At 39.5% G+C, this 27,797-nt stretch overlaps 2 protein-coding genes across 2 annotated transcripts; one reads left to right on the top strand and one right to left on the bottom strand.

Annotated features, from left to right (window-relative positions):
• Nucleotides 1–788: 788 nt before the first annotated feature.
• On the bottom strand, nt 789–4,756 carry THNSL1 (threonine synthase like 1). Its single transcript, XM_061351423.1, has one exon. The coding sequence runs from the start codon at nt 4,394–4,396 to the stop codon at nt 2,174–2,176; it is 2,223 nt and encodes a 740-aa protein (XP_061207407.1). The 5' UTR covers nt 4,397–4,756; the 3' UTR covers nt 789–2,173.
• A 1,910-nt stretch (nt 4,757–6,666) lies between these two features.
• Nucleotides 6,667–18,117, top strand: ENKUR (enkurin, TRPC channel interacting protein). Its single transcript, XM_061351436.1, has 5 exons — nt 6,667–6,859; nt 9,702–9,847; nt 12,899–13,125; nt 14,944–15,090; nt 17,716–18,117. Exons 1-5 carry the CDS (start codon nt 6,732–6,734, stop codon nt 17,887–17,889), a joined length of 822 nt encoding a protein of 273 aa, XP_061207420.1. The 5' UTR covers nt 6,667–6,731; the 3' UTR covers nt 17,890–18,117.
• Nucleotides 18,118–27,797: the final 9,680 nt, after the last annotated feature.

Here is a 27,797-nt window from a genome sequence, read left to right on the forward strand (position 1 = left end):
TACAAAAATTCCTCTGCCCTGTGAGGAGAGACTGAGTGAGTTACAAGGATCAGGAGCACCTCATCACAGTTTTCCAGTACTTAAATGGGGGCTAGAAAGCGAATGGGGGCTCTCTCTTTGCAAGGAGCTACATGGACATAACAAGGGGAACTGGGTATAAGTTGCACCACAAGAAGATTCATCCTAAGACAAACAAGTGAAAGCACTCAGTCACTGGAACAGAGTGTTAAGAGTCCCCATCACTGGAGGTTTTTAAGACCTGACTGGACAGGCTACTAGATAATTCCGTCTAGGCTGCCATTCCCATGAAAGGTAGGACCCAATGATGTTTTGAGGTTCCTTCCAACCTGGGCTGCTCTATGAGTCTGTGAAAACAAAAAACCTATTTTCCAAGGTTACTGCGGAAATAGCAAACAAGGATTGAGCAGAGAAAAAAACTAGAAAGATCCTAAAAGGACATCAAAAAAACGGCAGAATCTAGACAGCTACTGTATCACACTTTGTTATCAGTTACTTTTAATTTTATTGCATAATGTATTCACTATGGCAAATGCACATCACACTTGGGTCTTCTACCTTACACTACAAGAAATGGCAATTCTATCAAAGTTTGCTAGATGGTGTCTTCTTCACCTCTAATGTAGCGAAAAGTACAAGCAGACACACAGAGGAAGCTGGTGGCTATGGCAACAGTTCAAAGCCCCAGTTGAGTCCTGACATCTAGGAGATGCTGCCTCTCAAAAAGGCAAAAGAAGTTATCAGTTACCACCTCTCCTGGCAATACTCTCCCTATTTGAATCTTGGTGGGAAATACAGCCTCCCACAGCTTTATGTCCTCACATCTGATGAGTCTTAGCTCTATACCTGTAACTGCACGCCATTCAAAACTTGCCCACATATCACTTTGACATTTCTCTTAGTGAAATCTAGTTATTATTTTATGTCTTTGCCAAATATAATCTACATTTAGCAGAGTACATTTGTCCATTACCACACGATAACCTAGGACAACTCGCTCTATTTTTCTGTGATGCAAAATAAAACCCCCCAAACCAATCAAGAGCCTGTCATTAGCAAAACCAGATTGCTAACATAGGTCTATTTTAGGTAACACAATTAATACCTTTGATGCTATCATGCTTTCCAGACACTGGAATTCATCCGTCACTTCCCTTGATGAGATGCCAAGCACTTTGGGAAGATTTCTTCTTACACTAATTCATGCTAAGCATGAATATAATAGAATGTCAAGGAAATTAAGAGAAAATATAAAAATGGAAGTAATTAGAACAAGCAAACTCCATGACCTCAAAGAAATACCTTATGTTCTAAAAAATCAGAATACAAGAAATAAATGTAAATAGACAGTGAAATGTGGTTTTTAATTAAGGAGCCTGAAGCTACCACCAGCAAATTCTTCTCTAGCATTAAGAAAGGACTCTGAAGGTGAAAATTCAAATAGAAAAGATCTAAGGTAAAGACTACAACACACTGGAAGAATAGTTATGTCTTCAAAAATACTAAAAATTTCAAATGAAGGATTCTATTTCACACAGGAAAATATCAGGGGAATTACGTTTTTTTTTTTTTACATAAACACTGGCCTCACAATACATAAAAAACATACAAGAAGATAACATACCAGCAAACCAAATGGTTCCAGGACTAACAAACCAAGTCTACTTCAATCTTTGTAGTGAAATCAACCCTCATTTAATAACATCAAACATCATTACAGCATCTTATTATGTTTTGATGCCCTAAGTGATGTGAGTTAAAGTGTAACTAATCACCCACTGACCAAATAATTGCATTGCTCTTGCAACAAGAAAGAGTTATTAGCTTTAGAAAGGTCAGACTTCATTATCTTCCTGCCTCCACGGAGGATGCTTCAGGCTTGCAAAGGAGACAGTACTGCCAAGGAAAGCCGGCAGTACTGGTGTCTCTGCTGTGTATGATCTGCAAACAAGTATTCCAGTCTTTTACACTCTCAATTCACAACCTTTCACCACTACACGTGCTACTTAAAAACACTGCTGAAAACTCAACAATAGAGTATAAAACAGCAGATGGTGTGCTGCGGACTGGACACAGGCCAGGCAATCACCACTTTAAGACATGCAGCTTGCTAAGTAGGTATCACAACTGACACCATGGACATCTGATCAGTTGTTCAGTGCGCTCTCATAAAATGATTCTGAATTAAGGTTTCTATAGTGGACATCAGCATACTCATATCAGCAGCACAGACCTGGTAATCTTCATTGCACTTTTTTTTTAGGGTCTCTAACAGGCCCCAGTGGACTGGAGGCAGAGGGCTGTAAGAACTCAGCAAGTGAAGCTGACTTAATGGATTCTGGTTTATTTCTGCAATCTTCAAGGCCCTCAAGATAGCAGGTGCAAACTTAGAATAATGAGCTGTGGATGAAATAATAATTGGGCAGGTTCTGTCTTGTAATCGATCGGCAACTACTTTAGCAATAGCTGTGTGTGTATCCAAAATATATCCTGTAGTACTGTACACAGAGTGAATGGCAGCCAGGCAGTCTTCCTCAGAGCACCACCCAGCCACAAGGTCCTGCTGAAGCTTTTTGAGTAGATCTTCCTGAAGATGGAAGTGGCCCTGATTTTCCAGCTGCTTATATAATTGTGTCACCAGCTGTCCATCCTCATTAGCAATCAGGTGCAAGTAGCGCTCAAGATTGGAGGACTTCAAAATATCTACTGCTGGTGAAAAAGTGGGGGTTAGTTTTCTTCCCCTTAAATCATAAACACCGGTCCTTATGAAGTCGGTCAAAACATTATTTTCATTGGACGCACAAATACATTTTCTAATAGGAATTCCCATCATTTTAGCATACAAAGCAGATAGTATGTTGCCAAAATTTCCTGTAGGAATGCAAACATCTACAGGGCTTCCAAAAGGAATAACATCTTGATGAACAAGATCAAGGTATGCAGACGCATGATAAACTATCTGAGGAAGCAGTCGTGCCCAGTTTATGGAGTTTGCTGCAGCTAAAGCTGTTCCATATTCTACTGTAAGAAAGCCAGTATAATCAGAATTAGTAAAGATTTGCTTTATAGCCGTCTGGCAAAAATCAAAATCAGATTTGACACCTACTGACAAGGCATTTTCCTTCTGACAGCCAATCATCTGTGATTTTTGAATTGGGCTTACTCCATCCTCAGGAAAAAAAATCATCACAGCAATTCTCTGTCTGTCAGTGTCATGGAGACGACTAAAGCCATCTAGGACAGCACTTCCTGTGTCACCAGAAGTGGCTACCAGAATCAAGTAATTGCAGCTTCTAGGAATGCAGTATGCAAACATATGTGGTACTAGCTGTAATGCAAAATCTTTAAATGATGCTGTTGGCCCATGAAATAACTCAAGGAGAAACTGATTGCCTGTCAGATGCCTGACTGGGGCAATTTTAGAACATGCAAAGTTTTCTCCATAAGCAGTTTCAATAATTTCTGCCAGCTTAGAAGCAGGAATATCAGCAGGATGTATACATCTTTCTAGTATCACCTGGGCTCTTTCAACATAAGTTGCTTCTATTAGGCTCTGCCATTCTCCAGCAGTGAATTTTGGAAGTCCTTTCTCAGGAACAAAAAGTCCTCCATCAGAGGCTAAACCCTGCGTAACAACATCACTGAAGTATTTATCAGAGTCTTTTTCCATACTCCTTCCAGACCTACTAGACCTAGTTGAAATGAAAGTTTCCAGTTCTGAGTTTTGGTATCTCTTCACAGCATCAAGTACCTTTTCTGCTGCAACCTCTGCTGTAATGTCCCCTCCACAAAGAACACGGATGTCACACCACCTCTTGTAGAACTGCTTCCTAAACTGAAGTATGTCCTTGAGAGAAACACTAGGAGACTGGCCCACAATGCGATCCACTTTCATTGACTTCAGCCTACTCATAATGACTGTGGTGGGTACATCCAGATAAACAACTATTCCATTTTTCTTCACATGCTGCATGCCAGCAGCATGCATTGGATTGGACCCAGTAAGGGAAATGACACTTCCAGATGCTGAGAACTCCAACAGGGCTTTTCCTTCCTCCTCTAAAAATTGCTCATTACCAACATCCTGCAGTTTTTCCGACACACTCATATTCCAGGTTGTTTCAAGGACATCATCATCTATGTCTATGACAGGGCAATCTAGTTTCTGACCTACTATTCTCCCAACAGTTGTCTTCCCAGCACCCGGAGCTCCCATCAGGATAATATTTTTGTTTCCAACAAGAGAATAGCTTGAGAACCATGACTTCCATATCTGTGCAAAGGCAACAGGTCTTGAAGGCATCAGTTTTAAACACATGCTAGAAAGACTGGTTTGGGTTATTAGTCTTAAAGGCTGATATTGAACAACTTGAAACATCTTCTGCTGGGCAGTGGAGAGTTTTTGCTTTGGCTTTTTTTCAAGCCAACTTGATAATCCACTTAACTGCTTCAAAAAGAAAAAAACAGTATTAGCCCTTCAGCAAACATCTGTGAAAAAAGCCTAAACAATAGGAAATTCAGAGCAACAAGAATGCAAACATAAATCCAGTTTTTATTTCATTGGTGCCAGGGAGGTATTTTTCATAGTGAGACTCATTCACCTCTCCTGCATAGCTCACTTCCACTGTCAAATCTAACCTCAAGCAGTGCATGTTCTCAGGGTAAACAAAGACATCCAAACCTAAGATGACACAACTGTCTGCAAATAATAATGTTTAAAGGAATTCAAAACCAATCAGTTTTTCCTTTCAAAGACTTACTTTTAAGAATCATAGATAGTTAGGGTTGGAAAGGACCTTAAGATCATCTAGTTCCAACCTCCCAGCCATGGGCAAGGACACCCTGCACTGTGCCACCCAAGACTCTGTCCAACGTGGCCTTGAACATGGATGGAGCATCCACAACTTCCTGGGGCAACAAATGCATTTACAAATAACAAAAATGAACTAAATTACCTTCTCATAATCAAAATGTTAACACAGTATGCATTTGCACTCCCAACATACCACTGATTTCTTATACTTGTTTCTAAAACAAATAAAATGCAAGACTCGCTTAAACACACAGAAAACTCAGAGGCTTGTGCACAACAAGGCTGGAAGAGCTGCATCCAATTCTCCTCTGGAGGGATGGCGAACCAAGTGATTTGTGAAGAGCTCCTGTAATGGCATTATACTGAGTGTGGTTTGTGTAAAGCAAATGAGAGAGAGAAAAAACACATCATGAAGACACTCTACCCTTAAAACAAACAAAAAAGGTCGCTAAGAAAGTTGGATCTCCAACGAAGTTTAAGCAAGCAGCTCTCAACATTGTATTCTGTTTGCTTAGGGAAATCAACGTGTATCAGCACGAACTGCAACACATGGTTTGTGTGTGATGTTTCAGGCAAACTCTCCATAAAAATCAGGAAGAAGAGGGGGGGTGAAATAAGCACAGATTTACACAGAAAATCCTTAATTTTTTTTTCATTTTAGGCAGGCTATTGGTACAGACACAAAATTTACAACAACACGTGATTCAAATTTAGTAACCAAACAAGCCAGTGGCAGTTTGCAGCTGCCAAAGACCTCAAGGTAGGTCAAGGCTTGTAATTACCATTGCTCAAATCCGTTAACACTGGACAACTTCCACTTGACTTCTCTCAGAACTTTTATGTAGAGAAACAAACCCCACACCTAAATCGCAAAGCAAACCACTCAACTTCAACCTTCGCCTGACCATACAGGCTCCCACCTCACTGTTTCGAGGCCCCGAAGGTGTCAGAAGTGCGATGGGAGGAAGGGGCCGCGCCGCACCACGCCGCAGAAAGGTGGCACCAGAGAGCGAGGTCAGTCGTACCCGGCCAACCGCACTCCGGACGGGAGCCGGGAGCAGCAGCAGTCCAGGCTCGGCTCGGCTCGGCTCGGCTCGGCTCAGCTCGGCTCGGCTCGGCTCGGCTCGGCTCGGCTCGGCTCGGCTCGGCTCGGCTCGGCTCGGCCCGGCCCGGCCCGGCGCGGGCTCGGGCTACGGTTCGGGTTCGGGCTACGGTTCGGGCTCGGGCTCGGGCTACGGTTCGGGTTCGGGCTACGGTTCGGGCTCGGGCTCGGGCTCGGGCTCGGGCTCGGGCTCGGGCTACGGTTCGGGTTCGGGCTACGGTTCGGGCTCGGGCTCGGGCTCGGGCTCGGGCTCGGGCTCGGGCTCGGGCTCGGGCTCGGGCTCGGGCTCGGGCTCGGGCTCGGCCCGGACCGGCCTCACACGCGTCAGCACGCCGCACGCACGTACATACCAACACAGGCAGTAAACAGCTGCCACAGGTACCGCGCACGCCCCCAGCCTTGCCCTCCCTCCGCCTCCGCGCGCGCGCGCACGCGCACAAACCTGCCGGCCCCGCTCCCAACCGCGACCCCGCCCTCAGCCTTGACGCAGGCGCAGCCAGGCCGCCCGGCGCTCCTGGATTCTGCGGTGCTGGCCTCACTTTGCGAGTTGCGCCTGCGCGGGGCCGGGAGCTGCTCGGAGCGGCTGTGCCTGCGCTGTGCGACGGGGAGAGCCGGAAGCTTGGTGTCGTAGCTTCCGCCCCCTCATAGCGCTGTTGCCTAGTAGCGGTTTCCCTAGTAACCGCGAGACAACAAGAGTGGCGGGTGAGGGGCGACCACTGCTGTGAGCCGAGAAGTGGTGTCGGGGAGCTGCGGATTGCGAGGGGACGCGAGGCCCTTTAGCGGGGTGAGCGCTTCCCAATGTTCGGGTCCCCCCCGCCAGGTAGGCGCTTCTCTATGTCCGGCCGCAGGGCGAACAAGCCGTATGCTGAGGAGAGCATTAGTAACCTCCTGCCCCGCCTGGAGGAGAAGCCTGTCAAACCTCCCAGGTAGGTGGGTACCACAGTGCCATTTGCACACATGGTGACTTGTGCTTCTCACTGGTAACAGGTAGTTTAAGGAAACCAAACTAGTCTTTGCACACTTCTTGCTCCTCCCAATGAGTCACTAACAAACATCTGCGGGTTTGCAGCCTGCTCCATGAGCTGATGATTCAGTTTGGTGAATGCCATTTTATTCATTGACAAATTTGCAAAGCACTCTGTCCATGCAGGGGAATTACGTGACATCCTTGTTACTCACACACAATTTTTTCAGTGAGCAGCTGAAAAGTTGGCTTTTAATTATTTTTTTTTTTTAGTGTCACTCTTCCATTCCTTTCATGTGTCAAGTGTCTCTTCTGACATTGCTGCTTTGCTTCTCTTTCTTACCCCTTACAAACATAGAATCAGTATGAGTAGAAATACCAGCGACACTCATTAGAACAAAGATAATTATTCCCTTTCAAGTAAAAGGGTTCAGACTTGTGCGATTCCCAGTTCTGAAGCTTTTCCATGTAAAAATAGCTCATACATCTTTTTTTTTTTTTTTCCAATGTGAAAGATACCTTTGGCAGACAGAGGAAAGTGAAATGACAATATGGCAAGGCACACAGCACACTAAATCCACTCCTGGCATAATCCTATTCAGGGATTTGGAGACTCCATGACCATCAGGTTCAGTTTAGGCTTAGGTTGGGTACAATCTGACTAAATCCCCTTCTGATCTCATTGACTTCTGCTGTCATCCCACTTCCGGCTTTGCTTCACAATGTGCCCAATATCCAGCTGGTAACAACAGTGTTGAACCTGGTTAATAGTGTGATCTGACCAGTTTCAACTAATGCATACAAAATTTAGGGTCTTAAGAAAAATAAATAAAAAGAAAATCATGTATGTTTCACTCTGAACTAGCCAGTTTCACGCCAGAGCAAACATCCCCGTTTTCCCAACTTTGATGTCCCACGCTGCCACCTAGAAGAGTAAGTCTTTTTTTCCCCTTGCCAAATAATGAGTGGGTTAAGGTTCTGAAGTCCCCCATAATCATGTTTTCTTCTTCTCAACACTCTCTAACCCTATGATATTGGTGTATGACAACCTTTAGCCACTTTCTTGGCCTAAGAAGTCACTGAGAAGATACAACTGCTACATCCTTTTGTCAGAATGAATGCCTGTAGCTGTCTACAAAAGACACCTTTACCATATGCCAATATGTAATAAACTGAGTATCTTCTCATTCACTTTTGCATTCCAAGGCTGTGTGAACCCTGGTAGGTCAAACTCCTCATGAAGTCACTACCTTTCTCTACTGTGTGGCTACAATGCAACCCCTAGCAAATGCTGAGGAATGCAATGATTTATGAATGTGGGGGGTTTGTGCCTATGTCTATAGCTGTTTACCAGGAACTTAACAGAAAAAAAAAAAAAAAGCCCAAACAAATAAAATCTCATTCCTTATAACTAGAGGTATTTCTGGAATTATATATATATTATGTACATAATCCTTTTTCTGACTTTGGACACCAAATCTCCAGAAGACAACATAACTCCACATTTTCAGTAAGTCCAATACAAATACATGCATTGGACATTTGCAGCTAACATACGAAACCTTTTATCAGTGTTGCTACTATGATTCCCCATTCACTAGCTCATCATTAGACAGTTTCTTTCAAATTGTTTCATTACTTGTGTAAGATAGGTTGTATTATGGGGTTTTTTCCTTACATGAAAACATGGTTATTTTTTTTTCATAAACACTTTCTTTTTCTGTGAAAGAAAAGCACAATTGTTCATCAGCTTTTGCCTACCATAAATTAATCTCACATGTTACCTAAAGATGGACAGATTTTAAAAGGTACGATGAGGTAGCCTTAGCTTTAGGAGCAGGAAGTTCTGCTCCCTAAGAAAAATACCTGTGACAGCTCAGTCCTTCAGATATATGCAAGATGCTGTTAGTAAGCTAATGATCAGCATTTGACTTCTTTTGGGGAGCACGTTTGCATGCTTTTGATTAAAGCAGAAGTTACAGTGCAATATGCAGCACTAAATGAAAAGAGCAGCCTGTGCTTACTGCATGTGTACATCTTTTCATGTCTGAGGCCTTACCAATTTTCACATTAGCCATTTCAGTTTGTGCCAAACCTACCACTGATTACAATAGCTCAGGACCATCCTTTGAATCTACTTAATATAAGAAATACACAGTTTGCTGGGCTATTTTAGAGCAGTCATCCATCTCATCTAGTCACTTACAGTAGTCTATAACTGTAATGAGATACTTTTCTCATAATACAAACAAGTATAGAAAATTAGCAAAGTAGGTTCTTTATTACCATTTTCCTGTAGATGCACAACAGCTTCATACGTTGGGTGTGGTTTTGGAGAAAAAAATACCCACATTAAAAAAAATTCTCAAAATTGAGTTTATTAGAAAATAAAGACCAACGTTTGTAATGCACAACATCAAAAATAAGTCATGCAAGGAATAGTCAAAGCAGTTTATTTCCAGAATTTAGGTTTTGTTGAGTTTCAAATGTCTCTTTCAGTACCTATATGAACAGTGCATACAGGAACCATTCCGTAAGTGTGATAATACTGACCCTGGAGACACAAGAGAAGGAGGAAGAAGCAAGCAGACTTCAGAATCAAAGAAGCCACTTGTCAGTGCAGTCCTGGGCTTAGCCTTAGTTTGAAAATTGTATGAGTGATGGCCTTTATTTGGGAGAAAGTACAAAACAAAATAGCTTACAGCTTTTGGCATGAACTATTGCAAAAATATGCATTCTTTTAAGAGGACTTTTAATAATTTTCTGACCTTTAACTTCTTTATGGCTATTTTTTAATGTTTAAGGTATATATCCATATATAGACAATCTGTGAAGTGTGAAGCAGAGAAAAACAAAGCTCAATGGAAAACTATGGGACCAGCAAAAGTTGCAGTGCCATCTCCAAAAAATTTTCTGCAGAAACATTCAAAGGAACCCAAGCTACCAGCAAGTGAGTGCAGACATAAAATACATGGAATGTAAATTTTTTTAATTATTATTTTTAAACTGATAATATAAATGTTGAAAGTAACAGTTATGGAAAATCTTTTTTTTATTATTAAAATAATTTTTGTATGCTGGGATAGTTTCCATTGTTCCTTTTATAGTACTTATGTTATAAAAAATATTTTTTCTTACAAAAATGTTTCTTATTGTGTAAAATACTGAAACAAACAGCAAGGAGATTATATGTGTGATTAGAAAATACAGTAAGTATTTACTGACATGCGGTACAAAACCAGCTGAAACAAAGAAAAATTCTCTCTTGGCTGCAGCTATCCAGATGTTGAAGATGTGTTGTTGGTGTGTTCTATCTTGCTGATATTTCAATTTATAATTATACAGTATAGATTTGCATGACTTTTCTGCAACTGATCATTAATATTAAATAATATGAAGGGGAGTATTAAAGGGAAATAATTGTTTTTAATGCTTAAAGAGGTACAGGAAAAAATGTATGCCTTTCTGAATGTTATAAGCTTCACACAGCTTTTACTTTTCAGCACTCTGTCAGCTCTTAATCTCAGCATTGAATTGGCTGGCAGTGTTCAAAGCATAGACTTTCTGGGGTGAGCTGCATGTCACAGAAATAAGAAAATTTGAGTATTTAGTTGCAAAATGCGTCCTATCTTTGGGCACCAACCATAATTCTGGATACAAGGAGTGAATAGTTCTAATGTTAGCCTTATGGACAGTTCTGCAAGTGTGGCTTGACCTTCTTAGTGCTGCTGGAGTTCTAGGTACATTGCTGTCAGAATTTGTAATTGAGTTATAAACTTTCAGCTTGAAGTTGGTTTTAGCCTGGAAATATAGAAGAGCTTAACATACAGTATATGTATATATATATTAAAAAATAAAAGCTCTCTAAGAGAATGGAGGAGTCCAGCACTCAAATTTGCATGGCACATGCAAATGGCTTTAGCACTGAAAATGCAGACTGTCCCAGGAGCCTTTGGAGGCTTAATGCCTCAGGCAATACAGATTATTAGAACATGAAGGTAAACTTTGATCCCAGAGGTCCTGTAGGCATCCTGGGTCAGTTTTAAGTAAAGCCTTCACCTTTTCAGGAAATCTGAACAGCGTTCAGTATACTGGAATGTAATACTTCATGACATCTAACCATGAACGCTTCCAAGCTCAAGACCTTGTTAAATTACCACACTAGCATTTTAGATGGGCATAGGAAAGAAGGTTGATTCACCAATAAATTGGAGCAGTCTGTAAGATCCCTTTTAAGTACTTGTAAAATTAGTGTTGTCTGCTTTAAATTTGCTATATACAAAGACATACAGCACTCTGTCTCATTTTTCTCAGGCAAGCAGCTCACAGTATTTCTATTTCAACTTGTTAATTCAGGGCTTCATAATAGCAAGATGTGTTTTGGTGTTTGCATTTGGAGTCAATGTTCCAAAGCCTCAAAATAACTGTGACACATCATAGCTTTAATCCAGGCTAGTAATTTCATTGCCAGGAATAGATCCTCACAGATCTTGAGAAGGAACTCTACCTCTTAACTCCAAAAGTTCCTGTACCTTTGTTGGCTGGCATTTCCTACCTGCCCTAGAGAATTTATACTGCTCCATCACCTCCTTTAAAACACATCACTTTCATTACATGGAATTTAATCAGTTGTCAGTTTTCTAATGGGATTATAGCACTGTGTTTGTGGTATATGGGCTGCCTTCAAAACTGAGTTAAAAAATACATTGCAAGGACAGAACAAAAAGATTATTTTTTTTCCCCCCTCAATAGTGGCATTGTTTTAGAGTCTGATGACACACCACTTCCTCACAAAAGGTGTGTTTCCTAACTCCAGCTGATTCTTGTACTACTGAACTCTGGCATTATTTAACCAAGCTCAGTTGCTGGTTCCAGAAGTGAGGGTTCTCATCCAAAAGCCATCCAAAGAGAAATAGAGATTTAAGTCTGTGTGTCCTACAGTACTAAGTTACAGCAAGCTGTCGTGTTGTGAAAACAAAACCCAGGAAAGCATTGGTTTGTGGGGTCATCATCAGGAAAGCGGCTGTTGCAGGAATGAACTCTGTCACTAGTGACATTACACTTGTTTTCTGCCAAAGAACATGAACTCAGACAACCTGAATCAAATCATTATCTCTGATAATCACTGTGATTTAAGAGTTATGTCTGGCGAGAAATGAGTTGTCTTTCATCACTCACCTAAAGTGAGACTACTCAGGAGGCTACTGACCTTCTGTTGATGCCTTGGAGAAATGATAACACTGAAGAGTTTCTGTATTCTCAGGACAAAGGATTGTGAGAAGTTGTTTGCAAGTGTGAGGGAGTAGCAAGGGCAGGGCTTTTCCCTACAGGGAGTGAGCCAGAAATTGAGAGCAACCATGGTTGCAGGCTGGGCAATGACCTCACCAACAGGGTACAGTCCCACCAAACCAGAGTCAGGCAAGCAGAGTTGAAGTGGTGATGAGATGTGTCCTACCACTGGCCTAGCAGCCACCAGGCTAGATGGGCCAAGGGTCAGGTCCATCCACTGATTCCACATAGCTTTTCAAGAATAGGACTAGGGGCAGGCATGGCTGAAACAGCTTAGCCAGGCACTGACAGCACAGAGCTGACCTGAAACAGGGTTTCTGAGCCCTAAGATGTGGGGTAAATGCTCCAGATGAAACTGGGCAGAGCCATTAATGTCTAAAGGCATTAATTAACAATGAGCATCTCTGAAAGTAGTTTTAATTGAAAAAAGTCCCTTACTATTGCGGTTAAGAGGAAACGTGTGGGGTACTGTAAGGAAAGCCCAGCTAAAGCAACATAGCATTTCCTAGATTATAAAGTTTCTGTTACACCAAAGAAGCATACTCATTTTTATTATAGTACATTCCTAGCCAGTTCTTAAATTGTTGATACAGTTAATTTCTATTTCTTATGTAATCTTGTACATAATTTTTCCCTTTTGAAAAATCTCATGACATGAATTGCGAAGCTCTTCATGGCTATCGCTGAGAATGTTTACATGCTCAATTCACAGGAAAAAAGGAGCAGGTTCCTGAGAAATTGCCTGAATTATCAGTGCCACGAAGGACAGATCGCCCAGTTATGGGAATTCAGAGTAAAAAGAATTTTATAAATACAAATGCAGTTGCTGTTATCAAAGGGCTGCCTAAAAAGCCTCAACCTATTTATGTTGATAGAAGACAGGGAGATAAATATCTGCTTGAAACTTCAGGACTTCTTCCAAAATATATTAAGAAAAAGGTAAGCTGTATTAAATTATAGTGGAAATATTAGTAGCAATGCCTGTTTTAGTTTTTCTGTTGCATTCTCCTATGGAATGTTTATGATTCTTTCTGAGATGTTTAGATACAACTGCTATTTCTATGATTCTATGATTCTATTTGTGGCAGACACCTGAAATTCATCAAGGAGAAATCACTGGCACTAGAGTTGAGCCTTGCCTGTGCTCTGTATTCACTTGCTTATGCTGTCAGCAAAACACTGGCAGAATGGTGCTGCTAAAACAATAGCATATGTGTTGCATTGGGAACCCAGGGAGTATCTAATGGGCAGACAAATGGAGTTCTGTGGTGAGTGAATACTTGGTCTTTAGGAAAGACAGGCAGGGACAAAGAGGTGGGGTTGCCCTTTGGATAAAGGAGCTGTTCATATATATGGAGGTCTTCTGTGAAACTGGCAAGAGGCTGGTTGAACATGTGGGTCAGGATCAAAGCAAAATCCAGTGTCAAAAGTCGATTTGTTATGGACTACCCAATCAGGTGAGCAGCTTGAGGAAATATTTAGATCACAGTGCAGCTTCTTGTGGAAGAATTCTCCCTCCTTGGTATCTGCTGAAAGAACAGCACAATGGGATGAAAGCAATCCAAATAGGTTCCTGAAACGTGTCAGCAACAGCTTTTTAACACAGATGGTGTATGAGCCAACCAGTGGTCATGCTTTTCTGGTTCTGCTACTTAAAAATGAGAAAGAACTGGTTAGAGATGTGATAATCAGCATTAGTCTTGGTTGCACAGGCAATAAAGTACTTCAAGATCCCCTCCTCCTCAGGGAGGCAGGTGGTCATGTACAGATCCTGTACTTCAGGAGAGCTAACATAATTTTATTCAGGAAACTAGTAGGTAGGACCCCATGGGAGACAGCTATGGAAAGCAGAGGAGCTTTGGAGAGCTAGGCTGCCTTTAAGGACCAGCTCCTCCAAGCACAAAACCAGTCTATTCCACTACTCAGAAAAAAACATGATGTATCAGGAGTGTGGCTAATCTAAACAGATAACTCATGACAGAGCGCTATGCAAAAAGAGACATGACACATGACACAACTCATGACAGAGAAGGTAAAAAAAAAGTGAACTGGCAGCCCTTGCAGTACTTTTGCATGGCTAAAAATATACATAAACAATGCTAGTCGTGGTGCTGCCCAACACTAAAAGATCATTTAGCATTTGGTAGAAAGAAGGTAGACTCCAGTACCTTCTGGCAGAGCTAAGGAAAAGGCAAAATAAATGTGTTCCCCCCACTACATCTGGGATATTCAGAAATTATTTTTTTTCCCAGAATTACAATTCTCCACATCCAGTATGGGATAGTTTGTCATCTGTATCTGGTCCAATTTCCTTTACGTTAACACCATTCACTCTCTTCTGTGGCATACAATGTTCAGCAAAAAATCTGAATGCAGGAAGTCCTTTCAAAGAAAGTAAGGAATGTGTTTCAGAATGTAGAATCTGACACCATATAAAAATGTAAAATAGCTTGCTGTCATTAACAGGTTCCAACTCCTCACTCAACCGTCAGTTCTTATGAATAGACATTTTGGTTCCTGTGTCCTGTTGTCTTCCAAGGTTGCAAAAAGAAAATGAAGGGAATTGTTTATGCATTTTGCTCAGGCTGCAATCTTGTTTGATACTTCCAAGAAAATAGTAATGTAAGATTTTATCGCTCAGTCACACAAAATTCCATTTCAAGCTGTCTTTGCAAATATAACGTACTCTGGACGACAAGTATGTCTTTGTTTCCTTCTTAGAAGTATATATAAGAAAAGCCTTTCTTACCATTATAGGATTATGGTGTTATACCAAAATATGTAACACAGAGAAATGAAGAAAGGGAGAGAGCTCAGAAAGAATACGAGACCAGTATCTTGGAGAATCTCAGGAAAAAAGCCATGAAACGAATAACTGATGAAGAAAGGGAAACTCTCCTGAAGGTGCATATTTTGATTTAGTGTAATTTGTAAAATCTATAAAGAGATTAAACAATGTAATACAAATCCTTATAAATAGTATACTAGATTTTAATTAGCTAGTTTTTCGCTAGGTGGAGCTATAGAATAGTTGTAAACTGAGCTGAATGGAGCTGATACAGCTAGTTCTAGTCCTGTTTTACAAGTTCAATTCCAGTAGATAGGAAGGGTGAAGATTAAGATATTTTTATGGGGGGAAAGGCATGGGACAAACTGATGGTCCAGGAAGTTAACTATGCAGCAAAAATACATGTGCATAAAGGCATGCAAGTTCAGCTGCTCAGAGTTCTGCATTTAGTTTGATTAAAAATATGTTCTATATTTTTAAAATACAGGAGTGCACTGAAATATTTTTTAATTTAAAAGGTTGGGTTCTTTTTTTCATTAACTCAGCATTTTCTATTAAATTTTTGAAAAATGATTGCTCCTTCATGGGCCAGATTAGTTATACAGTTATATTGTCAGGAGGAATTAGTGTCCCCAGGGTATATGGCTTCTACCCAGTGCTCAGCTGTAGACATATGGGAATTCCTCTCTTTTAAAATAAATGACATTGCTAGTGAACACATGTGCTCTCTCTGATTTGAAAGAATATGTGGCAATAGATGTTGGAGAATAAAATCAAGCCTCATGAACTTATAAAGGGGAATAATTTGTGCCAACATTTGTGGAACTCTGCATTACACATACTTTGGTTGGGAGAATAAAAGAGAATGTTGATAAATGCAGTACATACTTCTCACTGATCCAGCATGTGTAAGAATTCCTTATATAGAGTTAGATATTCAGTTTGTGATCTAGCCCATAGCAATAGTGGTCAGCATATTACATTGCTGTTAGAGGAGCTCTGAGGGAGATTTTTATAGAGGGAGTTATGATCTGATTTTGATCTCCCCACTCTGTAGGAACAGAGTAAATTGTGATGAGTGCATGCTCTCATGTGTTTAAAAATTCACATTTTTCAGTGATTTCCAAAGTAGTTTTTACTAACGTACACAAAGACCAGCTATTTAAAAGAAGCTATAAATGACTCTTCTATGAAAGTTTTGGAAGTACAGTATTTATTTTCATGACTGTGTATTCATAAACTATACCTGATGCCTTGTAGACTAGGAGATTCACTTAAGTAATATACAGCCTTGTATTGCAAAGAGAAGAGCATTGAAAAGAAGTACATAAATAGCCTTATTGCTCTAAGTTTCACATGTTGAAATAGGGTTTTTAAACTTATGTAGATATTTGTACGTGAGTACTGTTGGAATACCTTTATGGACAGCACTTAGATGCTTAACACGAATATGCAAAAAACACAAACTGCTGTACAATAAATACACTGCTTTGAATGTTAGTTCATGTTTAAAAGTGTTTTTCTTATTATTGGAAAGGAGAACTCTGTTAAATCAGTTCAGACCGTTCAGGCAGTGGACAAAATCAGACAAGTTTTTAAGTGAGTTCTGAAATAAAAGCAACAATCTTCAAAGCTAAATATGTATTAAGAATAATTCCTCTAAATTTAACTTCAGAATGTTAGTCAGTTAGCCAGTCTGGGAAAAGAGGTGCTTAATGACAATGGAGAAGAAGGATATGAGGTTGGAAATCGCAACATGCCATAAAATCAATGTGTCAGATAAATCTCATTTTAGTTATAGAGGAGAGTTGGAAACTGCAGTTCCCAGGAGTGTAACTTCAGTTCTCTTGGGGACTGAATGGTTCCTAAGATCTCCACTAAGGAAATAGAATTGAGAGCCAAAAAATGCTTTGGAAAAGTGGTTTTTCATTGCTAGCCCTACTGTATTATTTACCAATTGCTGTATGAGTCCTTTGTAGTAAGTGTGATTGATAAGTTCACTCGTAGTTCTCACAAGGACATTTGATGCAGTGAATAAACTCTACTAAATCCTCATATATGCATGTATAGGATGTGTAGATTTTGAATATCCTTTTGAGGAGATAAAGTAAGAACAATTGTTTAAGTAATTGTGAGGATATAAAGACATGTTTTACATTTAATTTTTCTACCACAGCCTGGTTCCATTCAGCATATGTTGGTAGATAAAAGTTTGTCTCTGCATGATTTTTTTTTTAAAGCAGGCCTTTAGTATTGGGTGTTCATACATGGAAGATACAGTTCACTTTACCTAGTAAGGTAATTCTTTGCATAGCAGCATTCAATAAAGCTAACAATTATTGAAATTATTGTTGATAGCACCAGTGACGGCTAGGGGTTTTAGTTCAAATGTTAAATAAGTTGCCCATAGATGTTATCATAAATGTAGATTAGGAAATGCAATTATTTAGAATTTTTGCAAAGTATTTCATTGAAGTTTGGTGTCCATGATCGGAGCAAAGTCTCAGTTATGGAAAGTGAAGCTGATGGTGAGATGAACTGAAACTGCCATTGAATTTTGGCTGAAGTTCCAAGTATTGGTACTATTTGTGATTACTTAAAAGTAGGTAACACCACTCTGTGATGTGGCGATACCTGTGGTAGACAGGTTGCTGTTTACAGGGAAGTGGTTTCTGTAGTGCAGTTTGTAAGATAATTCTTGTTGCATTTTCATGTATTTCCTTTTCATTTAATGGCACTAGGGGCTGAAAAAGAAGTGGGAGGAAGTGCATAGTGAATTTCAGAGTCTTCCGGTACAAGTGGACACCATTCCCAAGAAGATGAATAAAGAAAAGCTGGAAATACAGATGAAACAACTGGAGCATGACATAGATGCAATTGAGAAGCACAAAGTTATTTACATTGCAAATGAGTAAGGACTGTTTTCCAGATATTGTCTCTTTCCTCCTTCTTCTCTATCCATGCATCTCTGAGAAGCGCCCCTAAATTCTCAGAAGAAATTGACGCTACCAACTATTCAAAAGAAAACATTCAACTAATATAACTATGTAGCTTCTTATAAAAGTTGTTACATACAGCTCTCATCTGTACAATTCACAAAATGTTTTGAAATAAAATTAAATCCTTAGATTTTGAGTATAAAACCGTGAATTTAATCTATTATTTTTCATAATTTTTATTAACTCCTAAGATTTCCATGAACATCATACACAACACGTAAAAAATACTGTTTCATATGTTTGGAGCATTTCTTTTCTTGCATAGCCAAAACAAAGTGAAATAATTGGCTGCTGAAGAGATCTTGGTAAATACAACTCAGGGTGGGATGGCTTCTGGACTGGTCTCTAAAGATCTGTTGCACTTTACTTAAAAGTTTGAGTGATGGTATTTCTAAAAAGCTTGGCTTCTGCATAACATTTTGTGTAATAATTTTTTGTTACAAAACCTCAGTTTTTATAGTGGAAGCCTGTAATGATACAGACCTCATGCAAGACAGATACCACATGTAGCTTTCAGGGTGTGTTTATGTATAAATAATTCTTTAATACTATATTAAATCTACAACTAAAGTAGGAAAGTGTGGGTTTGATTTCTATTGCGTGTAATGTTACAATGAAAGCAATATACTAGCAAGTGAGTCAAAACCTAGGCAGAAATTATATCTCACACTACAATTCAATTATTTGCATAAGAAGAGAGAATTGTTTTTCTTTCCTACACTTAACCTTACTTTAAGCAAAAGGTTTTTCTGTATGGTATCAATCATTAGCACCAGCAGCTGTTGTGACATCATAGTATCTGACATAAGCAGAGGATGAAGTAAAAAATTTCAGATGAGCTATTAAAAGCCAATTTTTCACGTACATTAAGTTCCTTTCATGAATGTGTCAGGGAATGGCTTTGAAGACTCCACAGTGATTCTAGGCTATATTTCTTGTGCATCTTAAACTTGTCTATGACATGCACTGTGAAAGCATGGGTGAGCAGGAGTGTGTATTTTGTTCTCCCTAACTTATTGTTCAGCAATCATGTTTATGTTTGAGAGATATAAGCTGGAAGTAAGCTGTGGTTTTGCAAAGTATGAATTTCATTTACTGTTTACTCAACAGAATGACTTATACTGTATATTTTAACAAAACTACACCAATTACTGGCACTTAATAACATGTCACATTATCTTCCAGTGAAGTACAAGATGCCTTTCTTAAGAAATTCTATATAATCAAAGATGGCTCTTTCTTGTGGCTTAAAATAAGATCCTAGATTTGACTCCAGAACATCGTGCATTCCCACTGCCTCACTCTCAGCTTTTAGTTACTTGTAGACCATTTGCCTGAATTAGGTTAAGGATGTGGGTTGGGTTCTTCCATTTATCATCAGTAAACTTTATGGAAATGCAAAGTAGATGATGACTTATTCCAAAATTTGTGACAAGCAACTAAGCCACACTTGGAAACATTCATCGTCATGACTGTTTTAAAACTGGCAGAAGGATATTAGTATATTATGGGGAAGTTAGGAAGTGCATGGGAAGGGATGCAAAAGTATTCCTGCTTAACAGGAAAGACCAAAGCCAGTACACTTCTGTAGCTGAGTGGGCTTCAACAGTATTGTGGAATTTTTTTGCATAAAGCTTTAGAGGTAGCTCTGCTACCATGCAGGATACATGACTCTTGATACATGTGAATAGCTTCTGTCATCCTGTGAGGAGGTTATAACTCCTCACAGGATGTGTATTTTGATGTGTATTCCGTGTGACCTACCCACACTTATGATTATGGACCAAACATATTATAATGAAAACCATTGAAAATACACACAGAAGGAAATCATACTTACCCCTTAAATCTCTTTGGGAAGTATGATAAAATAAATCCACAGAATACAAAAAATGCAATTTACTTATATATTTATGTATTTATATGTTCAGGAAATGCCAATAATTGAAGGTGTAATGTTCATAAATCGACTCATAATTACCATCACTATAACTAAACCAAAAAAGTGAGTAAGCCAAATTATTCTGATAGACTTTTTTCTTCATAAAAAAATATCAAGTATTAAAAGAAACAAGTCTATCCACAGGCTAAAACGTAGCATTGCTAGTTGAAACGTTCTCTGAATTCACTAGTCAGTTCCTGATAAGCAATGAAATAATGAGAAAGAAAATAATCCAAATGCTTCCAGTACTTCATAATTACCAAACTGGTATTTTTAAACAGTCCTTATTAAATTGGATGATCATCAAAAGACATATGCTAAACAGGGTATGAATGATGGATCAGTCAGTAAGAACTATGCTGCCACAAACAGAAAATATTTCCTGTTGGAAGTTGTGCTTGACAAAACTGTGTATCTATTTTTTAAAAATAGCAACATGAAATTATGATAAATATCTCACTGGCTGTTCTTCAGAATGAAACTATTTATATCCAGGAAGGAAGGGATCAGATATGGCATCGTCACAAACACAGGGAGTTCCTGATTGTATGGCTCCGACAGAGCTGCCTCAAGCAAGCATCAGGTCTGACCAGAGCATATGGGCTCCATGTGGCTGGTCTCAAGCGCGGTGGTTTCTTGGGTTCTGCATGCATTCCTGGTGACCACGTCTGGGACAGTTCCTTAAGAATCTTCCTTGTAGAGGGGTAACCGCATATACCCCATGAAACAGTAAGGGCAAAATTCTGTGGGAGAAATAATAGGAGAAATTCCTCAGTGATTTCATTTTGCTTTATCTCTGAAGGTGGGTTTTATTGTAGGAGGGCATGTTCTGTCCTGTTGTGTATTTGTGTGAAAAGTCATCATCACAAACTGCTACTATGATGACTCTGCCACGCAGCTAAGACCTAGTCCTTTCACTGGCATACAATGTATCCAACAACTTCAGCCCTAATGAAGGCAGACATCTTTCAGATAAGAAAATTTCACTTATATGCAAATTAATGGCAGTCCTAGATAAATGCTAATCCTAGTCAACACTTTCATCCTCAGCTTTATGATGCTTATAATAATAATAATATAATTACAGGAGAGACAGGTGGCAAAGTCTATTATTAAGGTTGCCTGACATTTCCCATAGTTAAGGAAGCCAGATGCTGAGCCCTATAGCTGACTGGGGCTGTCCACCCCAGTAACTTAGAGGCATACTGAGCCTATGCGAAGTATCACTGGCCATTTCTCCCCATGAGTGGACATTTGAGGCAATGATGTGTACTTGACTGATTACAGGTTTGGGGTTTTTTTCATCCTGCCTCAATCTTCCTTCAGCTCCTTTTTGTTATGCTATGTTATGTAAATAAAATGTGAGTAAATTCAGGGTTTTCATCCTCCAGGCTAAGCAGTGACATTGTGGTAGGAATCCAAGGTGAGCTAAGCTTCTTGTTTGCATTTTTTTCTTTACTGTTTAAAGGGTGCTGAAGTAAATGTGGCTTCCGTTTCACCAAGTTATAAAAAACATCCTTATTTTTTTCCCAAACTGCACCTCCAACAAATGGTTGTAGATAAGCAGGCATAGCCAAATAGTAGACTGCATTCATGTCATCTGGCCTTGTTGATGCTACTGTGAGGATGAACTCCCGTTCAGTCACAGTACCAGCCTGTGTTGTTAATCCATTATTCCATGGCTGCCTCCACATTGACTCCACAGCATGGAGAAATTCACACAAACATGCAAACACTGGAGTAACTTTTGTCTTCAAATCCTTCCTCAAATATTCCTTGCAGTGGTGTCCACCAAAAATTTAACAACAGCCAAGCTGCTGCTGAGCTGAAATTAGGGTTTATCTCACCGACCTGTGCAGTTTTCTTGAACTCCCCCAGCAGTATAGCCAGTTTTTTCTTGTCTTAAGCTTAGATTGTAAGCTATCTGTCAGGGGGATCTTTTTTCTCTCTTTGCTTAGTGTCTGAGACAATAACATTTTTGTCTGTAAGTAGAGCTGCTACATGCTTACAATAATAATAATAATAATAAATATGATAATCTGGGGTTGAACTAAGATCATGCAATAAAGGGAACAGATTCAACTAGTTTACTAAAAGGATGTTTTCCAAGAACCACATATCATGTGTTTCAGCAACTGGAAAGTAGGAGTTGAAGGAAGAGAAATGAGATTTAAACCACTTAACTTATTCCCTGGAGCAGTATGATTTATTCATGTCTTTGTCATAGAATGTTTTTGAAATGCAATGGTAAGTGACCTGTGTTTTTCACTGGTAGGCATTGATACTGCATTTCTCATATTTGGGGTTCATGACTTCTGCAATTTGGGCCCGTATGTTTTAAATACAGGATTTCTGTGCCTAAAGTTCAAAGCTATGCTTCGAACCAGGACAGTGCTGTATAATAGTTTGAAAGCTATTGTCTCAAACTAGTCACTCGAAATTCATCAATGACTAAGTTACTCTTGCTGGGTGAAAGCTCCCATATGGAAAATTCAGATGACTCAATACTCTAATTCCCAAAGCTGCTATAAAGATAGACAAGCAGAACAGTTCCCATATTATTCCAGTGGCCCTATTAAAGCTGAAGAAACAGTGTAACAATTCTCTCTTCAGAGGAAAAAAAATCAACAGTATGCAACACGTGGCCCCAATCACTGTACAGTTAAGAAACAATCACATTTTGCTGTTTGCTCAGGAGGAATGGTCTGTCTTTTACACAAACAATACAATTAGCAAATGGTCTGGATCCAGGATTCCGGCACCCTTATAGAGTGGGTTATTTTGTGCGGAGCTCAGGGTTTGGCTGGCCATGAACATTTCACCTACCTAAGGTACAGGAGAACTTGCTGGACCAGATTCTGCTTTGCAACACGCTTCTTTCCCTGCACTGTTTATTCTAGGCAAATTGTGAAGTATACAAGATTACATCAGGGCTACTGGGGTATTTGGAAAAAACAGTCTTTAAACTGCTACTTGTTTGTCTGTTCAAAACACTCAGAATTCTTTTGTTTTGTAGATTTTTCCAATTTGCTGGAGTTTATTAGAAAACAAAAACAAAACTAAAAAAAAAGGGGGGGTGGACGAAGGCAAATGGACAATCTCTTTTAGAAACAAACTCTAACAGTTAAATTCATCACACTGGGTGTGACCCACTATATGGTTACAATTCCCTGGCTAGTCTTCATGGCTGTATGTGAAGAGTTTGTCATAGGATATGATGTGAGCAGCGTTTCTTTAAAATAATGCTTTACCAGTCAAACATCAATGCACCTCAATAGCTGGCTAGGGGAAATATTTGCATAGTATTATGAAAGAAATAAAGCTTATTCTAGTATTAAAGAATAAGAGGAAATTTTTGTTTGCATTTATTTCAGCTCTAAAGAACTCTATATTAGTAAGATGAACCTGAAAAGCAGGAAGAGAATCTTCAGGAGCCAGGAAACTGCAATATGAAGCTCTCACTGCTTTAGTCTGACACAGTGAGATTAACAACAAACAAAAATGTAGTTTTGTATTAAAGATGTTTATCATAGATGAAATAAGTCAAAGCCCAGAATTCTGTCAAGCAGTGCCTAACAATGATTTAAAAGTCACAAAAATTTAGAAACCACACGAACATCTTGAATGGCAGCTTTCAGCCATTTTCTTCATATCAAAGTTACTATAGTTAATTTTCAAAGTCTGAGTTGGGCTGTAGACTCAGAACAGGTTAACTGTGATAGCTAAATGGTCAAAGCTTCCCTTGAGGATCTTAGATGCTGCAACTGCTTTAAGGCTGAACTTTCAAAGTCCTCCAGGTGCTAGTTCTGCTGAAATTGAAGGTAGACAAAACCTAGATTCCATCCTGTAGTGCTACTCCATCACCTGCTGAATGTAGTACAGTAGCCACAAAGGGAAAGTACAGCATCTATGCTACTGCATGTTGTCAGAAGCTTCCTAGGCCTGCCTAATTGGACAGCTTTCTGTGAGGTGTCCCTAGGTACTTGCATGTAGGGGAATGATCTGAAACGCTGCTTTGTGTTCTCCCAGATGCCTGTAATGCTGTCTGGCAAATATGCTGTGCTGCACTCAGGATCTTCAGCAGCCACCCTTTGGGCTGGGTAACTGCCTCAGGTAATGTAAAAGAACTCAGAATTCTGTAATATATTCAAACTGGATATGAAAGCAATTTAAAATTGTTTTCAACATGCCCTAAAGTACTGTATATGCTAGACTTTTGGTTTTAATATTCTCTTCGGTGATTATTTTACCCAAAAATGTCTTTCTCTGCAACAACTGGGGAGAGATCCCTTACCTTGTAACCATTGAGAAATGCAGGTTTACGCTTGATAAGATTGTTTACAGTTCTGCTGTTCACATAACAGCTGCAAACAACAGGCATAAGCAGAATAAGAGCTCTTACTTCATCCCCTAATTGGCAAGCTTCTATCTAGGTAAGCCATACCTCTTGAAATATTCTGGATTTTTGTGTCTTCCTTGGCTATTTTTGGTGTTTACATATAAAACTGAGTTGTTAAATGTTTGTTATGACTTCTTGGAAGGAGAATACATACTGGAGTTGCAAAGGCGAACAGGTAACTCTATGATAATGTTTGTCTTGGGCTGCTTTCTTCATATATCCCTGCCCAAGGCTTCTATTTTCAACATTTCTTTACATTAGAGTTGTGAAAATGTAGATACTGCATATCCTGCTTTTACAAGTAACAGGGTAAGAGAGGAAAAGACGTGTTACTGAAATTGTGAAGTTCATTCTGTAAAGGCCCAAGGTACAATAATCACAAGGGATTTGCATATAAGTCTAAACTGCTTTGTTTCTCTGTGTGTCACTTCTTCCATCTGCTCCTTTATGTCTTTTGACTATGTGTCCAGACCTATCCAGACCTACTTGTTAGTATGATCTACCCTATTTTATTTGTTCTTTTCCTCTCTAATAATTTTCCATGGTTGTATATCTAAAAGCGCTTATTCTTTTCCTTCTATTTTTAGTTTATAAACAAACAGCTAAACAAAGATAATAGAAATGCTCTACAGAATGTTTACAGTCTTTCTCACAATTAAGGCCTCAACATCAAGTTTCAGATAATCATCTTTCGGCCTTAAAAAAAAAAAAAAAGGCTTTGAAAATCCACAGTAAATTCATACACTCTACACCAGTTCATACTGAAAAAAACAGTGTTACTAATTACCTAAATCCTTGGCAGCTTCATTTCCATCATGTACAAAGAACCTCATGAATTCTGGTTTCTATTAATTCTCTTGGTTTACAGAACAAGGGATTTGACTCATTTGAAAAAAAAAAAAAACCCTAAAAAAAAAAATATTACATTTTATGCCAATGAAAATATCTTACATGGAGAAGAGCAACTCTGTGGGTTGGACCAGTGGCTGCTGATAGCAGCACTACCCTTCAAATGTACCCCAGCTAAATATATCCAGTTTTTAATTTCCATACTCATATTTACTGTTATTAGCAAGACATGACACTTCATTTTACTTCTTAAATGAGTCCTAGGAAATTGTCAGAAGAGAAGAATACCAAAAGGAAGACTTGACAAAATGCAGTCATCCAATCTTGACGGGAAGAATAAGCATTTCCTGCTTAAGTTTTTCAGTACAATGCCAGAGGAATTTATTTTTTAGCATCTTATTCATGTTAATATTTTTTAAATTGTTAAGCTTCTGTCTGTGGTGTAGTTACAACAATCTCCTGTATTGCAGTGGTCTGATAAAGAAGGTAGTTTAAAAAAGACAGAAGATTGTAATAGTAACCCAACTAGTCCCAAAGTTAGAAGAAATCAGTACTCATACAGCAGTGGCAAAATTGATCTGAGTTTCTAGCTGTAATCCAAATAGCTTCAGAACTACAGAGTCCAGCTCTGTTTCTGCAACAGCAGTTTTATCTGTAACATGGTGGTAACCAAGTCAGAATGCATTGGGTCTAGAGTGAATGTGGGCTTTAGGAGGTGCTTTTCCCACCTCCAAGCAAGAAAAATCTTCAAATCTTGAAAACTGGTTGTGGGTACAAATCAGTAGCATTTAATCCCCAATTTTAGATGAAATATTCTACTTTCTTTCTCAGTAGTTGTATGAAATGTTCACATGCAATTGAAAGGCAAACATCTTTAGGGATTTTGCCCATTATGAAAATCTCCTATATATTTTATGAAAATATTTTTATTTACTTTATGTAGGTTTGTGCAAGTCTGTATATGCTGTTTATCAAATTCACTTTTTATTAAGTTTATTTTAAAGCACTATTAAAGGAACTGGGTTTTTTTCTCCAGTATAACTCCGTCTTCATATAGAGGCATCACTTCTGGGGCAGACATTCTGGAGTCAGCCAGTGTCACTTTGTAAACCTGGTCTTCTGTTCTTTCAGATATGTTGTCAATTGTAGCAATAGTTCATCTAAAAATAGTTCCTTAATCCACCAAAAAAGCAAACAAATCTGGCTTCATATAAGAAACAAAGCATTTACTCCAAGATGATTTTTAATTCCTTTAGTATTTAGCCAGATTTTAATTGGTGATTCATTTATAGAAGTTTTCTTAACACTAGATACCTAAGCTATTAATAGTCTATCAGTTCTAATGCAAGTGTATTAACAGGATACAACTAAAAGCCAGCCCATGTTGAACAACAAACTCCTGTTGTAGACAGACCCATAGTGTCCTCTGGATTCATCTGTTATGACTTGTGACCTACCTGTCTCAGTGATTATATTTTAGAAAAGTAGTGTACCAGCTTGAAATGTCTGCTTACTTGAATGGTAAAAGCCCCTCAGGAATCAGTAAGCATATTTCATTATACCCAAGTCTCCCCTAAAAGCAACTTCTTCTTCCTTTAATAATTTCCAGTGCAGGAATGGCAGAATTCTACCAGTTGTATACTTAACGGGTAAATACCAGAAATCATAACCAACTTTCACTTTTAAGAAAGTGAAAAGCCATAATTTGCCCTGGAGTGGACTGAGAGGCTGTTAGCATTTTACCCAGAAGCCATGTTGTGGTAGAGCAAGTCCAAATTTGAACTTCTTACATGGGAATGTAAAGGTAGACTATGATCAGAACAACCCAAGAGAAGAAAAAAGGTCCCGCGAGGCTGTTAAAGCTAAGTATTAATAATGATGTTAACAGAATTGGAAGGGGGAGAAGGAGAGGGGTAGAAGGCTGTGTGGACCCTGATCTGCATTCCTTCTGCTAGACCAACAGCATGAGCAACATGGCAATGGGCTGAAGGCTCTGGGAAGACACAGCTTCCTCCTGCACATACACAGGGTTGCTGAGGAAGGAGCATTCGCTCATAAATCAGCAAGGACGGAAAGCAAGATTAATGAACTATTGGAAGTTTGCTTTCTGGCATCCTTTTTTTCTCCATAGAGCATAAGCAAAAAACCTGTTAAAATGTCAGTTTAAAGCACACCAGCTTAATCTTCTCCACTAATTTACTCAACCCAGGCCTCCTATTTAGCTGTCCAAACCCTTCCACCACCCTGGCAGTCTGTCACTTCTCCAAGGCGGTAGCTTCTTCCACCTTGTACCCACCTCACCAAGGCTACCCGTGCCCTGTGCGGTGCTACCTCAACACCCATCCCATGACTCCACGTACACCTCAGTTTACAAGTTACAGCCCGTGTCTCCTCTCCTCTTTAGAGACCTTTACCGATCCAGCCTATCCTGTCACGGCTTAAGGAAAGCTACCGAGAGCCTGCCTGGCGAACCCCGGCTGCCGGCGGGCACACCGCAGGCTCCGCTCCCCAGAGACCTGGCCCCATACACAAAGCTACAGCCCCTCTCGCCCAGGGCCAGCTCCATCTGGTACCCCCAGAGCGGCGGGTGCCAGCATCCCCGACACCTCTTTGTGCCGCGGCCCGGCCCTAGCC

Source organism: Neopsephotus bourkii, unplaced genomic scaffold, assembly GCF_033783945.1.
Source record: "Neopsephotus bourkii isolate Nb327-2 ecotype Australia unplaced genomic scaffold, CSIRO-AGI_Nbou_v1 NB_53, whole genome shotgun sequence".
In the NCBI taxonomy this organism is placed as follows: domain Eukaryota; kingdom Metazoa; phylum Chordata; class Aves; order Psittaciformes; family Psittacidae; genus Neopsephotus; species Neopsephotus bourkii.

What these genes read in the sequence shown, in the direction of transcription:
- THNSL1 (XM_061351423.1), bottom strand. Translation starts at nt 4,396, where the DNA reads ATGTTTCAAGTTGTTCAATATCAGCCTTTAAGACTAATAACCCAAACC.
- ENKUR (XM_061351436.1), top strand. Translation starts at nt 6,732, where the DNA reads ATGTTCGGGTCCCCCCCGCCAGGTAGGCGCTTCTCTATGTCCGGCCGC. An exon ending in GGAACCCAAGCTACCAGCAA is followed by an intron (nt 9,848 to 12,898) that starts GTGAGTGCAGAC and finishes CTCAATTCACAG; the next exon opens with GAAAAAAGGAGCAGGTTCCT. An exon ending in CAAAATATATTAAGAAAAAG is followed by an intron (nt 13,126 to 14,943) that starts GTAAGCTGTATT and finishes TTACCATTATAG; the next exon opens with GATTATGGTGTTATACCAAA.